Below are 16,456 nucleotides of genomic sequence, written 5' to 3'. Positions count from 1 at the left end.
TGTCTTCCATCCCACGGAGCTGCGTAACTGGAAAACTACTCCTTTTACAATTAATGTCTGAGGCAAAAAAGGCACTAAGACATTTTACTCATCCTTTGTCATACTGTTTCCCTCTACTTCCACTAAAGAAAGGAGATTTTGTTTAGCCTGCTTTTTGATTCTAATTTCTGTGAACCAACTGTATCTATTGTCTTTTACGTCACTAAAGCGACTAAATTCCAGATGGGCTTCGGCATTTACAGTTTTCTCGATAAATATCCTCACAACATCCTTTTGGTCCTCCTGAGCGGCCTGCCCTTTCTTTCAAGTATCATAAAGTATCTTTTATTTCCTGATTCTCAGCTAATGTTCTCTGTACAGCCCAGCCCATCATACTCCCCGCTGGCGCATCTTTTGGCACATGGACACTCTCTATCTAATACGCAGGAAGCTTCTGGAACCTCACAGAAGCCAAGCACGTAGTCCCTTGGGAGCTGAAACCTTGCCATGGAAACCCACCACAGTAAGCTACAATGTTCCAAGACACAGGTTCACCAACACACCCACAGAGCACACCCAACATGAAAGGCCAGGCCTAAAGACAGGCATAGCAAGCTGACAGGCAGGAGGGAGTGACTACGGTACAACCAGGAGCCCTCATTCCTGAGAACACTGCAAAGCCACGACCAGGCTGCCAGGGCAGCGAGGAAAAGGGTCCCCGCTTCCCAACGCATCCACAAACCACAGCCAGGCAGCTTTCCAGCCACTCTTTCCCAAGCCTCTAGCGTTCATGGGGTTGTGGTGACCCAAGTGCAGGGCCCGGAACTTGGCCTTGTTGAATCTCATGCAATTGGTCTCGACCCATTCATCCAGCCTGTCCAGGGGCCTCTGTAGAGCCTTCCTACCCTCCAGCAGATCAACACTCCCACCTCACTTAGTGGAGTATGCAAAAAAGGGCACACCCGATAGATCCCCTCATCCAGATCATTGAGAAAGATATTCAACAGAAATGCCCCAAGTAGGTAGCCCTGGTGAACACCCCTTGTGACCAGCTGCCGACTGGCTTTAAGTCCACTCTCCACAACTCTTCAGGCTCAGCCATCCAGCCAGTGGTTTAGCCTGAGGAGAGGATGATCGTGCAAGCCATGAGCAGCCACTTTCTTTGGAGGAAATAGTGTCAAAGGCCTTACTAAATTCTTGGTAGACAAAATCCACAGCCATTCCATCATCCACTAAGCGGGTCCCCTTGTCACAGAAGGAGATCAGGTTAGTCAGGCAGGACCTGCCTTTCATAAACACATACTGACAGGACCTGATCACCTGCTTGCTTGTCCTGTACATGGAAGGTGATGGTACTCAGCATGATCTGCTCCATGACCTTCCATTGCACCAAGGTCAAACTGACAGAGCTGTAGTTTCCTAGATCCTCGTTCCAGTCTTTCTTGTAGATAAGCATCACATTCGCCAACCTACAGTCAACTGAGACTTCCCTGGTGAGCCAGGAGTGCTGAGAAAAGATGGGAAGTGGTTTAGGGAGCACGTCCAGAGCTCGCTCACAGCTCCTGGCTAGAACCCATCTGGCCCCAGTATCTTGTATATGTCTAACTGGTGTAGCAGGTCACCAGCCATTTCCCATTGGATTCTGGGGGCTTTCTGCCACTCCCCATCCCTGTCTTGCAGCTCAGGTACCTGGGCACCCAGAGAACAACTAGTCTTATGATGAAAGACTGAGGTAAAGAAGGCATTTAGGCTTTTTCCTCATCCACTTTATCTGTGCAGACAACTGCCGCCAGTAAACCTTGGAGATTCCCCTTAGCTCTCCTTCTCTTGCCAATGGATGTATAGAAATGTTTTTTATTACTTTGTACAGCAGTAGCCAGATGAAGTTCTAGTTGGGCTTTGCTGCTTCTAGTTTTCCCCCTGCTTAACCTCTCAACATTCTTGTGTTCCGGCTGAGTCACTGGTGTTTGGTTGCAAACGGCACAAACTCTCTTTTTTTTATGAATTCCAGCCAAACCTCCCTGCTAAGGCCAGGCCAGTCTTCTTCCCCAATGGTTCATTTTTCGGCAAATGGGGACTGTCCCGCCACAGATGGCGGAATCTTCTGGTACCTTCTCACAGAAGACAAACCTGAAGCTCTTATCGTACCAAAACCTTGCCATGAAAACCCAATAACACCCAGCTACAAGTTCACAAACAAGAAGGTAACAAGACACCCACAAGGCACAGTCCAGGGGAAAGGCCAGAGCTAAAGACGGGCTTAGTAAGATGGCAGCAAGGCGGGCAGTCAGTGAATGTGATAGAGGCAGCAGCTGTCATGCCTGGCACAGCTCCAAAGACCAGACCAGCCTTTCAGGGCTGTGAATACTTGGGGCCCCTTCTGTACAATGCACCTTCTAAGCACAAGATACAAGAGCATGGTCTCACCTTGCTGTGGGGTCTTCAACTGATCCCTTGGCGAGGGAGATCCCCAGGACACCATCCACTCTTCACTGCAGAGACCCACAGTGACGCATGCAGGGAGTCTCTGGACCACCAGCCTCCCTGCTGCAGGGTCCATGGAGCACCAGTCCAAGGGACACCAAGCAACCGTCCCTGTGCTCTGAGATCTCACAGAAAGCTCCTTTGTGAGGTCATTGTCCCCCTCAATGTAGGCTCCCTGGGGCCCTGAGGACCAGGAGCAGGAACAAGCCTGTGACCCTGCTCTGCTGGCATGATGCGGCTCTGGGCTGGGTTGACTTTGGCTGGATGGCAGGTGCCCACCAAGCTGCTCTATCACTCCCTCTCCTCAATTGGATGCAAAAAGAAAATATGAGATAGGGCTCCTGACTCAAGGACAAGGAGGTCACTCAGCAATTACTGTCACGGGCAAAAAAGACACATCTAACTTTTCCAGCATCAGGTTCTCCACAGCCTGAAGGGGATCAACCTGTGATGTGCAAAGATATTTATCACAGCAGGCAGGGGAATCTCTGCTCTGGTGCCTGGGGCACCTCCTGCCTCTCTTTCTTCTCTGACCTTGGAGTCTCTACATTCATATGTTCCCATTTCTTTCTTCAAGTTATACAGTCAGTCTTACTTCCTCTTCTTAAATAAATTCTCATAGGGGTAACACCACCATGGCTGATTAGCTCTGAAATGGCCAGCAAAAAGTCCCTACGCAAACCAGGTGGCACTGGCACTACTGAATGTCCTGGTTTTGCTAAAAACAAGTTTCTCTTTTAGTGAATTTGCCTGTCAGCTAAAGCCTTCAAATTAACTGCATTTTCCTGGAGAACCAGACACATGTTTTGGTAAACCTAGCAATGGAATGCAAACTTATTGATAAGCACGGATGGACATCTCGCGAGAGGGGCGACGAGAAACAAGTGACCAAGAAACTGACCAACTGTGTATAACATTCCATTCACGTTAATACTTCATATAAAAGTGCGAGATCACGAGGATCTCATCCCTTTTTTTTCCTTATGGCCGACATGAGGAGGGGACCTTGCTAGTCGTCCCTGCAAACTGAGGCCTAGTGACAGACTGAATCCAGCTCTGATTGGCTGCAGAGTCTAATCCAGGACTTCAGGTGCCGGCTCTGCAGTTGCTGAGACTTTCAAGATTGGTTTTGCATATTTTGTATTATTTTCTCTATTCTTATTAGTAGCATTAGTAAAACATCTTTAATTTTTTCCAGCTCTCTTCTCTCTGTCCTTCTTTTCCTCCCAATTGCCTCTCCTTAGTGGAAAGGGGGGAGAGGGAGGGGCAAAAAGGGGGAAGTGGGGGGGGAAGAGGGGGTTAACAATACATCTGCCAGGGTTTTATTGTCACCCCGCAATCTTAACCCTCGACACTGAACAAGATGGAAGCTTCTGGAAACTTCTCAGAGAAGCAACCAGTGTAGCTCCCTCACTACCCAAATCTTTCCGTGTAAACTAAGTATATGCAGCTACAAGTTTACATGCAAAAAAGCACTAAAACACCCATAGAGAACACTCAAGAGGAAAAGTCAGGCCTAAACACGAGCTTAGCAAGAGTACAGCAATGCAGAAGCCAAGCAAACACCATAGAAGGCACAGGCACTAACACCCAGCACAGATCCAAACTCACACCAGCCTGCCAGAAACGAGAGGAAATGGTGCCCCATCTTTGTAACGCAACCGCGAACCACAGAGTGCCTTGGGATGACCTCACTGACGACACCCAACCTCTCCTACGCTTTGGCAGCGTCCTCAGCCTGCCCGGACACGCGCCATCAACACCAAGTCATTGCCCTCTAATGCTCGCAGTTCAAAGATGCCACCAGGGCCAAGCGGACACGTCCTCAAGACAAAAACAAGAAACTGGAATGTTGCATGAAGGAAAACACACCCTCCTTATTCCTGGCCAGCCTGTGGCATCAAACAGCTGCTGGCTACAGAATGCCGCCATGCGCAAAGGCTGTCCCGCCCCTCGGGGACCAGCATAAAAGCCGGCCCAGCACCTCTCTCCCTTACACACTTCTCCTGACGCCTTCTCCTCCCTCCGTGCTCAACAAGGTGAGCCTCAACCCCCTTCCCCTCCTTCTCCTGCCCCGCCTGGCCCCTCTCTTCCAGCACGCTCTGCCCCCAGCCTCAGCAGCCCTCATGCCTCCCCACCGCCACGCTCCCCACAGCCCCACACCAGCCTCCCCACTCCCTCGCCCTCCTGCAACACCGCTCCTCGCACCCCCACGCCCCTGCGCTTGCTCAACAGCCTCTCGTCCCTTCCAGGGCCCCTCCACACCACACACATGGCCTGCTACGACGCCTGCCGCCCCTGCGGACCCACCCCGCTGGCCAACAGCTGCAACGAGCCCTGTTCCCTGCAGTGCCAGGACTCCCGCGTCGTCATCCAGCCTCCCGCCGTGGTGGTCACCCTGCCAGGACCCATCCTCACCTCCCACCCCCAGAGCACCGCCGTCGGATCCTCCGCATCGGCTGCCGTGGGCAACGAACTCGGCGCTCAGGGAGTTGCTGTCAATTCCGGCAGCTTTGGCTACGGCTTCGGAGGCCTGGGTGGCTTCGGAGGCCTGGGCTGCTTCAATGGTAGAAGGGGTGGATACATCTGCTAAGGGCTCTTGCCACCACCCCTGATGCCAGCCACAAACACCCTGGAAGCCACAGCACGGATTGAGGACACGCACCTCTATGCTCTTCCTGGCACATGGACCTGCTGTCCTTGGCTCCTCCTCTCACAGCACCAAACATGGAAGTAGGGAAGGGGCCAGCGTGGGCTGCCTGACAACGTGGCGAATGGTCCTTCTCCCCTAGTCCCACATCTTTCTTTGCACCTCAGACTTGTGCTGTTCCACTTGGCACTTCTGCATTTTCACTTTTCTCCCTCAATAAAGTTCTCCTTCATCCCAGCTTGAGATGCAGCCTTTTGTCTTTTTCTCCCACGGCTCGTCCAACTTCACGTAAGAAAAAACAGGACTCAGTAGCCCATCGGGGTGGGTGCAAAAGGGAAACAAGACCTCTCCCAGGAAATATGCCACCAAGAACACCGGTGCCCAATGTCTTCCAGGACGTGACACAAACCCATCCCTGGCTCAAACAGAGCCTTCCACATGAGACGCTTCCCTGTGCACATCTTGGACAAGATCTTTCCCATGTCAGCACACACATCAATAACTCTCTTCCCCAGCATGACTCTCCAGCCCTCCCAGCAAACAGACTTCATTCCGTCCCCTCTGAAATTTCCACATTGATAACATCCCCCATGTGCTCTTTGCCTCCTGGCTAAAACATCCCAGCTCTCTCAGCCTCTGCTCAGGCAGAAGATCTTCCACACCCTTTAACATCTTCGTGAACTTGCACTTCTCCTGCACTCCATGCCCTTCTTCCTCTGGGGAGCTCAGACCTGCACACAGGACCCCACAGGGGACGTCACCAGTGCTGAGCACAGAGGAACGGTCACCTCCTTCAACCTCCAGGTGCATTTGTTCTCCACCAAGGCCACAAGGCCCTCCTGTTCCAGGATGCTTTCTATCCAGATAGCCCCCAGCCTTTTCTATTAGCAGTGCTGAGTCCTCCCCAGGAACAGGACTTGGCCTCTCACCTTTTGCTCAGCTCCATGACATTCCTCTGCATCCACTTCAAGGAAATTAGGAAGCTTCTTCAGGAATCGTGTGTTTAAACCACCATTCCCCATGGACTTATGCACATCACCCTCTTTTAGGGGCCAGACAGGAGTCCACCTGACTCATCACCCCCCACCACCCAGCTCTGCACTGGCCCAACCTGCCTCTTGCCTGCCAAGTGCTCCAGCACCATCAACAGACACACACAGAGACCCTTCCTGCCCCACCTCATCTTCCTCACCAACAAACACTGCTCATGTGGTGAACAACCCTCAAGACACTCACCTCCTCTGAATTCAGGCAGGTCTTGGGAGGCCAGAGATGTTCTCACTCACTGCAAGCCAGCCAACGTTATTCCAGTTTGTAAGAAGGGCGTGAGTGAAGAGCCAGGAATCTGCAGACCTGTTAGTCTGACCACAGGACCTGGAAAATTGTGGAGAAGATGCAACTGAGCGCTGCTGAAAGGCATTTAAGGACAATGTAATCATCAGGTACAGTCAACATGGGTTCACTAAGGGAAAGTCCTGTTTCACTGACTTCCTGTCCTTCTACAATAAGGTCACCTGCCTAGCGGGTGGAGGGAAAGTGGTGGACATAGCTTTTCTGGATATTAGTAAAGCTTTTGATCCATCTGCAATAGGGGAGAACTGTGAGCTGTTCAGGGTTACACAATTAACGACAAATGTCAAGGTACTTGAAAGCACCCACAGGAGGGCAACAAAGGTGATGAAAAGGCTGGAAAGCTTGTCCTAAAGGAGCAACTGAAGACATCTGGTTTGTGTAGTTTGGGCAGAAGGAGGTGCGGGAAGAAAAGTCCCAGCAGAGATCCAGACCCGAGCGGACGGAGAAGAAATGCGGTCGACCCAATATGAGTGATAAAGCATACTTCAACTTTATTGCCCGAGATAGCGTGCATTTATACCAAATACCATAATTATGCATACTTGTCTCTATCTAATAGGCTAAGCACATTTACTTACTCCACCTACTTGGGTTTAGCTAGCTATGCGCATCCCACATTCTTCTGACTCTTATCTCTTCAAAAATATCCTGACCCTGCCTTAGTTAGTACTTTTCCGTTCCCCCCTTTCCCACGGCCTAATAGACAAGCTAACTAAGGCCTACTTATGTCAACTAAAATGGGCTCTGCTCGTACAGTTGCTTGGTGGACTCATGTCTGTGCTCCTTGAGCCAATCCCCGACAAGGAGGCTGAGGGGTGACCTCATTGTTCTCTGCAGTTTCCTGAGGAGGGGGACATGGAGAGGGAGGTGCTGAGCTCTTCTCCATCAGATCCAGTGACAGGACACATGGGAATGGATCAAAGCTGCAGCACTGCAGGTTTAAACTTGACATTAGGAAACATTCATTTACAGGGACAGTTATCAAACAGTGGAACAGGCTTCCTAGACAGGTGATCGATACCTCAAGCCTGTCAGTGTGGCAGAGTCATTTGGACAATACCTTTAATACCATGCTCACTTTTGCCTCCCCTGCCTGCCGGTCCCGCTCCCCTGGGCCTCTCACCGGCCTCACCAGCTCTCCCAGACCTCACCAGCCTCAGCCCCCCGTCGCAGCCTCCCCTCCCCACAGCCAGGCACTGCCTCAGCACTCACTGACCAGCCAGTCAGGGGGCAGGTAACAGACTGACCTTCAGGCAGCAGGTAACAACCTGCCAATCAGGGGCTGGTTACAGCTGCTACAGAAGCACCTGGAAGGTTCCAGAATTCACCTTTCAGGACCCCAAAATCAACACCTCTGGTACAATAAATAAGATAATCCTCACCAGACAGCCCCAAAACAACTGCAGGAGGGTGAACGAGGGAATGAATGAGTACAAGGGATGTCAAAAACCAAATCAAGGCCTCGGACAAGAGTAGTTGAGGGGACTTGGAAGGGTGAACGAGGGAATGAATGAGTACAAATGCTGCCAAAAACCAAACCAAATGCCTCGGACAAGAGTAGTTGGGGGTATTTGGAAGGGTAAGATGCAGGGAAATTCTCCTGATTAAATAACACACCCAAAAAACTCTAATCAGTAAATACATCAAGAGAACGTGCACTTCTTGCCTGTGCTGCAGGTGTCAGGGCACCCATGTAGAGTCCCTGTCATGGCCCCCCCTTGCTGTGGTCCCCAGCCCAACCACCTGGCAGTGCCCATGACCCCATCTTCACTCACAATCAGGTTCGGGACAAAACCACGGAGTCCTGTATCCTGCGTCCCCTTGCTGTCAGGACCCTGGGGCAACACATGCTGGGTCACCCCCCCCTTGCTGTGGGAACCTCAGCTGACCCAAGTGTGGGTCCTTGTTGAACTGTCCACCTGGCTGCATGGTTCCCGTTTCACCTATGCAGAAGTCCCCGGACTACAGTCTCACCTTGCTGTGGGGTTCACAAATGATCCCTTGGTGAGGGAGATCCCCAGGACAGCATACCCTCTTCTCTGCCGGCCCCACAAAGACCCATGCTGAGTGTCTATGGGCACCAGCCTTTCTGCTGCAGGGTCCATGGAGCACCACTGCAGGGGACCCGAAGCAATCGTCCCTGTGCTCGAAGGTCACACAGAAAGCCCCTTTGTGAGGTCATCGTCCTCCTCAGTGTGGCGTCCCTGAGGCACAGCCTGGGGCACTGAGGACCAGGAGCAGGAACAAGCCTGTGACCCTGCTCTGCTGGCAAGATGGGGCTCTGGGCTGGCTTGACCTTGGCTGGATGGCAGGTGCCCACCAAGCTGCTCTATCACTCCCCCTCCTCAACTGCATGAGGGGAGAAAATCTGAGGAAAGGCTCCTGAGTCTTTGTAAGGACAGGGAGATCTCCAGAGGCTGCAGTGGGACAATCTGCTCCAGCGTGGGGTTCACAACGGGCTGCAGGGGAATCTCTGCTCCAGCACCAGGAGCACATCCTGCACCTCCTTCTTCACTGACTTTGCTGACTATAGAGATTTTTCTATCACCTATATCCCCCCCTCTCTTCTACTTACAATTTTGCAGTCATATTTATCCTTCTTAAAGATGTTCACACATTTGTGTTACCACCCTTGCTGATTGGCTCAGGTTTCACCAGCAACCAGTCTGGTTGGAGCTGGCTGGTGCCATTGAATGGAATCAAAGAACTGTTTCAGGTACAAAAGACCTTTAAGATCATCAAACACAACTGTTAACCAAGCAACAGCAAGGTCACCACTAAACCATGTCCCCAAGCACCACATCGACACATCTTTTAAAAACCTCCAGGGATGATGACTCCACCAGTACCCTGGGCAGTACATTCCAGTGCTTCACAACACTTTCAGTGAATAAATTTCCCTAATATCCAATGTAAATCTCCCCTGGTGCAGCTTGAGGCCATTTTCTCTTGTCCTGATGCTTATTCCTTGGGGAAGACACTGACACCTACCTCCCTAAAACCTCCTTTCAGTTAGTTGTAGAGAGCGAGACAGTCTCTCCTCTGCCTCCCTTTCTCCAGGCTACGCTTACCGAGGGTCCACTTGAACCCCTCATCAGACCATGGAGACAGATATTAAACAGAACTGGTCCCAGCACTGAGCCCTGGGGAACACCACTTGTGAGCAGCCACCAACTGGATTTAACTCCAGTCACCACAGCTATTTGGGCCCAGCCATCCAGCCAGGTTTTTTGCCAGTGAAGGACACACCTGTCCAAGCCATGAGCAGCCACTTTCTCCAGTTGAATCAGTGTCAAAGGCTTTAATAAAGTCCAGGTAGACAACATGCACAGCCATTCTCTCATCCACTAAATGGGTCACCTTGTCAGAGAAGGAGACCAGGTTGGTCAAGCAGGACCTGCCTTTCATCACCCCATCCTGACTGGGCCTGAACGCCTGCTTGTCCCGTACATGCAGTGTGATGTCACTCAACATGATCTGTTCCATGACCTTCCCTGGTACCAAGGTCAGACTGACAGGTCTGCAGATCCTCAGATCCTCCTTATGTCCCTCCTTCTTACATAAGCAGCACATTTTCCAACCTCCAGCCAAGCAGGACCTCCCTGGTGAGCCAGGACTGCAGATAAATGATGTAAAGTGGCTTGATGAGCGCCTCCGCCAGCTCTCTCAGTACCCTTGGCTGGATCCCATCAGGCCCCATACATTTGTGAGTGTCCAACTGGTGCAGGAGATTTCCAACCACTTCCCCTTGGATTCTGGGGGCTTCATTCTGCTCCCTGTCTTCTACATCAGAGGTTTGGTATCCAGAGAATAACTGGTCTTATTAGAAAGACTGAGGCGAAGAAAGCATTAAAGCATTTTCCTCATCCTTTGCGCTGCGATAGCCCCCACATCCAGTAAAAGATGGAGATTCTCATCAGCCCTCCTTTTGTTGATAATGTATGTCTAGAATCATTTTATTGTATTTTGCAACAGTACCCAGATTATGTTGTAGTAGCACTTCTGCAATTCTAATTTTCTCCATGCACAACATCATGACATTCCTGTAGTCCTCCTGAGTTATCTGCCCCTTCCTGTCAAAGTCATAACCTCTCATTGTTATCCCGAGATCCAGCTAACGTTCTCTGTTTAGTCAGGATGGTCTTATTCCCCACAGCTTCATATTTTCACACATGCAGACTCTCTTTCGAACGTGACAGAATGTTCTGGAAAGTCATCTCAGAAACCAGCCCTGCAGCTCCCTTGCTCCAAAACTTTGCGAAGTATAACGAATCCACCCAGCTACAAGCTGAAATGAAGGATGGGCACCAAGGCATGCACAAAGTAAACCCAATCAGGAAGCCAGGCCTAAAGACAGGCTTAGAGACATATTAGCAAAGAGAAACCGAACACCATATAGGAGGCAGGTCCTCAAGCCTGGCACAGCTCCAAAGCCCAGACCAGCCTGACGGAGCTACAAGGAAATCCGGCCCCCTGCTCACAGTGCACCTGCAAACCACACCAGTGCCATGGGATGAGCTCACTGATGACACCGCACCTCTCCGACGCTCTGGCCTCATACTCTGCCCACCGAACATGCGCCATCAATGCCAACACTTCGGCCTCTAATGCTCACACTTCAAAGCTGCCGAAAGGGCCAAGTGGACACGTCCTGAAGACAAAAACAAGAAATTGGAGCATTGCGGAAAGGAAAACACACCTTCCTAATTCCTGGCCAGCCTGTGGCATCAAACAGCTGCTGGCTGCAAAATGCCACCACGCTCAAAGGCTGTCCCGCCCCTCGGGACCAGCATAAAAGCCGGCCCAGCGCCTCTCTCCCTCACACACTTCTCCTGACGCCTTCTCCACGCTCCGCGCTCAACAAGGTGAGCCTCAACCCCCTTCCCCTCCTTCTCCTGCCCCGCCTGGCCCCTCTCTTCCAGCACGCTCTGCCCCCAGCCTCAGCAGCCCTCACGCCTCCCCACCGCCACGCTCCCCACAGCCCCACACCAGCCTCCCCACTCCCTCACCCTCCTGCAACACCGCTCCTCGCACCCCCACACCCCTGCGCTTGCTCAACAGCCTCTCGTCCCTTCCAGGGCTCCTCCACACCACACACATGGCCTGCTACGACGCCTGCCGCCCCTGCGGACCCACCCCGCTGGCCAACAGCTGCAACGAGCCCTGTTCCCTGCAGTGCCAGGACTCCCGCGTCCTCATCCAGCCTTCCACTGTGGTGGTCACCCTGCCAGGACCCATCCTCACCTCCCACCCCCAGAGCACCGCCGTCGGATCCTCCTCATCTGCTGCCGTGGGCAACGAACTCAGTGCCCAGGGAGTTGCCATCAACTCCGGCGCCTTTGGCTACGGCAATGGCTATGGCTTTGGAGGCCTGGGCTGCTTTGGTGGCAGAAGGGGCCGCTACATCTGCTAAGGGCCCTTGCCAACACCCCTGACGCCAACCACACACACCCTGGAAGCAACGGCATGGATTGAGGACACACACCTCTAGGCCCTTTCAGGCACACGGACCTGCTGTCCACTGCTCCTCTTCTCCGGGCAGCAAGCACAGAAGCAAGGAAGGGGCCAGCCTGGGCTGCCTTCATTCCTTGTCAAAATATCTTCTCCTCTTCTCCCACCTCTTTCTTTGTACCTCAGACTTGCTGTTTTCCACTTGGTACTCCAACCTTTGCACTCTTTTTGGTCCCAAATAAAGTTCTCTTGCAGTCCAGCCTGAGATGACTCCTCTTGCTTTCTTCTGCTATGGTTCATCCAATCTGACTGAGCAACAAAGCAGGGCTCAAGGGGCCAGGATGCTGGTGGGTGGAAAATGGCCACAAGACTTCTCTTAGCAAGTAAGTCTTCAGGAACATCACCCATGTGCATTTGGTGGCCTTCCAGGCTGTCATACAAGCCCTTCACTTACCCAAGGAAAAGGCTTGGAAAGTGTCATGTCCAAATCACTTCCTCAGCACCACTCGCTGCCCATCACAGCAAACAGAATCATCGAGTGCACAAGGAACCTCTGGAGATCATCTCCTTCATACCAACCCGCTCGATGGGGATGTCCATGCAACGTCCAATGAGGTGCTGAGTATGCCCAAAGATGGAGGCTTCACTATCTGACTATGCAACTAGTTCCACTGTTTGACCACCCTCTCACTGAAAAATCATTGCCTTCTCCTCCAAGGAAACAGCACAGCTTCTTCACCTCTTAGTTTTTGCTACGTGAGAGAAGAGTACAACATCCTCCTCTCTACACCCTCCTTTCAGGCAGTTGCACAGAGAAAGAAGATCTCTCTTCAGCCTCCTGTTCTCCTGGCAAAACACCCCCAGATCCCTCAGCTTCTCCCCACCCCACTTGTGCTCCAGATTCTTCACCAGATTCGTTGCCCTCCTCTGAACCCCCTCCAGCTCCTCAAAGGTCTTTCTTGTCATGACGGGCTCAAAAGTGAACGCCAGATTCTAGGTGCAGCCTCACCAGCACCAAATACAGGGGGATGCTCACTGCCCTGCTCCTGCTGGCCACACTGGTGATGAAACAGGCCAGAATGCTGTTGGCCTTCCCGGCCACACGCTGGCTCATGTTCTGCCAGCTGGTCACCAGTAGCCCAGGTCCTTTTCCAACAGGCAGCTTTACAAACTGTCTTCAACCAAGCCTCTAGTGTTCCTTGGGGTGGTGGTGACACAAGTGCAGAACCCAACACTTGGCCTTGTTGAACCTCAGACAATTACCATCTTATCATCGATCCAGCCTGCCCAGATCCTTCTCTAGAATATTCTTACTGCCCAGCAGATCAACCTTCCCGCCCAACTTGATGTCATCTGCAAACGTACTGAGAGTGCACTCCATCCCCTTGTCCAGATCATGGACAAAGATATTAAACAGAACTGGCCCCAGTACTGAGCCCTGGGGAACCCCTCTTGTAAGCGGCCCCAACTGCATTTAACTCCAGTCATCACAACTCTTTGGGTTCACCCATCCAGCCAGTGTTTTAGCCAGTGAAGAGTACACCTGTATAAGCCATGAAAAGACTCTTTCTCCAGGAGAAACGGTCTAAAGTCCAGGTAGACAACTTGTACAGCCATTCCCTCATGCACTAAGCAGGTCATCTTGCCGTGGCAGGAGATCAGGTTAGTCAGGCACAACTTGTCTTCCATAAACACATGCTGACTGGGCCTGATCTCCTGCTTGTACTCTGCATGCAGTGTGATGGCACTCAGCTTATCTTTTCCATAACCTTCCCTGGCACTGAGGTCAGACTGACAGGACTGTAGTTCCTTGGATCCTTCTTCCAGCCCTTCTTCTATATAAGTTTCACATTTGCCAATGTCCCGTCAATGGGGACCTCCCTGGTGAGTCAGAACTGCTGATAAATGACAGAAAGTGGCTTGGTGAGCACATCTATCAGCTCCCTCTGTACACTTGGGTGGATCCCATCAGGCCCCATAGACTTGTGTGGGTCTAACTGGTGAGGCAGGTCACTAACCATTTCCCTTAGATTCCTGGGGCTTCGTTCGCCTCCCCCTCCCTGTCTTCCACCCCACGGAGCTGCGTAACTGGAAAACTACTCCTTTTACAATTAAAGTCTGAGGCAAAAAAGGCACTAAGACATTTTACTCATCCTTTGTCATACTGTTTCCCTCTACTTCCACTAAAGAAAGGAGATTTTGTTTAGCCTGCGTTTTGATTCTAATTTCTGTGAACCAACTGTATTCATTGTATTTTACATCACTAAAGCGACTAAATTCTAGCTGGGCTTCGGCATTTACAGTTTTCTCGATAAATATCCTCACAACATCCTTTTGGTCCTCCTGAGCGGCCTGCCCCTTCTTTCAAAGCTCATAAAGTATCTTTTATTTCCTGATTCTCAGCTAACGTTCTCTGTACAGCCCAGCCCATCATACTCCCCGCTGGCTCATCTTTTGGCACATGGAGACTCTCTATCTAACACGCAGGAAGCTTCTGGAACCTCACAGAAGCCAAGCACGTAGTCCCTTGGGAGCTGAAACCTTGCCATGGAAACCCACCACAGTAAGCTACAATGTTCCAAGACAGAGGCTCACCAACACACCCACAGAGCACACCCAACATGAAAGGTCAGGCCTAAAGACAGGCATAGCAAGCTGACAGGCAGGAGGGAGTGACTATGGTACAACCAGGAGCCCTCATGCCTGAGAACACTGCAAAGCCACGACCAGGCTGCCAGGGCAGCGAGGAAAAGGGGCCCCCTCTTCCCAACGCATCCACAAACCACAGCCAGGCAGCTTTCCAGCCACTCTTTCACAAGCCTGTAGCTTTCACGGGGTTGTGGTGACCCAAGTGCAGGGCCCGGAACTTGGCCTTGTTGAATCTCATGCAATTGGTCTCGACCCATTCATCCAGCCTGTCCAGGGGCCTCTGTAGAGCCTTCCTACCCTCCAGCAGATCAACACTCCCACCTCACTTAGTGGAGTATGCAAAAAAGGGCACACCTGATAGATCCCCTCATCCAGATCACTGAGATTTCAACATTTCAACAGAAATGCCCCAAGTAGGTAGCCCTGGTGAACACCCCTTGTGACCAGCTGCCGACTGGCTTTAAGTCCACTCTCCACAACTCTTCAGGCTCAGCCATCCAGCCAGTGGTTTAGCCTGAGGAGAGGATGATCGTGCAAGCCATGAGCAGCCACTTTCTTTGGAGGAAATAGTGTCAAAGGCCTTACTAAATTCTTGGTAGACAAAATCCACAGCCATTCCATCATCCACTAAGCGGGTCCTCTTGTCACAGAAGGAGATCAGGTTAGTCAGGCAGGACCTGCCTTTCATAAACACATACTGACAGGACCTGATCACCTGCGTGCTTGTCCTGTACATGGAAGGTGATGGCACTCAGCATGATCTGCTCCATGACCTTCCATGGCACCAAGGTCAAACTGACAGAGCTGTAGTTTCCTAGATCCTTGTTCCAGTCTTTCTTGTAGATAAGCATCACATTCGCCAACCTCCAGTCAACTGGGACTTCCCTGGTGAGCCAGGAGTGCTGAGAAAAGATGGAAAGTGGTTTAGGGAGCACGTCCAGAGCTCGTTCACAGCTCCTGGCTAGAACCCATCTGGCCCCATTATCTTGTATATGTCTAACTGGTGTAGCAGGTCACCAGCCGTTTCCCATTGGATTCTGGGGGCTTTCTGCCACTCCCCATCCCTGTCTTGCAGCTCAGGTACCTGGGCACCCAGAGAACAACTAGTCTTATGATGAAAGACTGAGGTAAAGAAGGCATTTAGGCTTTTTCCTCATCCACTTTAACTGTGCAGACAACTGCCGCCAGTAAACCTTGGAGATTCCCCTTAGCTCTCCTTTTCTTGCTAATGTATGTATAGAAATGTTTTTTATTACTTTGTACAGCAGTAGCCAGATGAAATTCTAGTTGGGGTTTGTCACTTCTAATTTTCCCCCTGCATAACCTCTCAACATTCTTGTGTTCCGGCTGAGTCACTGGTGTTTGGTTGCAAACGGCACAAACTCTCTTTTTTTTTATGAATTCCAGCCAAACCTCCCTGCTAAGGCCAGGCCAGTCTTCTTCCCCAATGGTTCATTTTTCGGCAAATGGGGACTGTCCCATCACAGATGGCGGAATCTTCTGATACCTTCTCACAGAAGACAAACCTGAAGCTCTTATCGTACCAAAACCTTGCCATGAAAACCCAATAACACCCAGCTACAAGTTCACAAACAAGAAGGTAACAAGACACCCACAAGGCACAGTCCAGGGGAAAGGCCAGGGCTAAAGACGGGCTTAGTAAGATGGCAGCAAGGCGGGCAGTCAGTGAACGTGATAGAGGCAGCAGCTGTCATGCCTGGCACAGCTCCAAAGACCAGACCAGCCTTTCAGGGCTGTGAATACTTGGGGCCCCTTCTGTACAATGCACCTTCTAAGCACACCATACAAGAGCATGGTCTCACCTTGCTGTGGGGTCTTCAACTGATCCCTTGGCGAGGGAGATCCCCAGGACACCATCCACTCTTCACT

The 16,456-nt window shown here is 51.5% G+C and overlaps 2 protein-coding genes across 3 annotated transcripts in view; both read left to right on the top strand.

The window, feature by feature from the left end:
- Nucleotides 1-5,350, top strand: part of LOC135578724 (feather keratin-like) — a 32,216-nt gene extending 26,866 nt beyond the window's left edge. The window contains exons 1-2 of one of the 2 annotated variants that reach the window (XM_065054639.1): nt 4,470-4,502; nt 4,716-5,350. In XM_065054639.1, coding sequence (XP_064910711.1) covers nt 4,736-5,056 — 321 coding nt within the window. In that variant the 5' untranslated portion in view covers nt 4,470-4,502; nt 4,716-4,735 and the 3' untranslated portion in view covers nt 5,057-5,350. Of the gene's footprint in view, nt 1-4,469; nt 4,503-4,715 lie in introns of those variants that run through there. The other variant, XM_065054640.1, reaches the window with a different exon arrangement.
- A 6,176-nt stretch (nt 5,351-11,526) lies between these two features.
- Nucleotides 11,527-12,176, top strand: LOC135578722 (feather keratin-like). The gene has a single exon (XM_065054637.1). It carries the CDS (start codon nt 11,565-11,567, stop codon nt 11,877-11,879), a length of 315 nt encoding a protein of 104 aa, XP_064910709.1. The 5' UTR covers nt 11,527-11,564; the 3' UTR covers nt 11,880-12,176.
- The last annotated feature ends 4,280 nt before the right edge of the window (nt 12,177-16,456 follow it).

The sequence above is a fragment of the Columba livia genome, chromosome 2 (assembly GCF_036013475.1).
Source record: "Columba livia isolate bColLiv1 breed racing homer chromosome 2, bColLiv1.pat.W.v2, whole genome shotgun sequence".
NCBI classification, from domain to species: domain Eukaryota; kingdom Metazoa; phylum Chordata; class Aves; order Columbiformes; family Columbidae; genus Columba; species Columba livia.
Note: the sequence above shows the minus strand (reverse complement) of the source record. Positions and strands in the feature narration are given on the sequence as shown.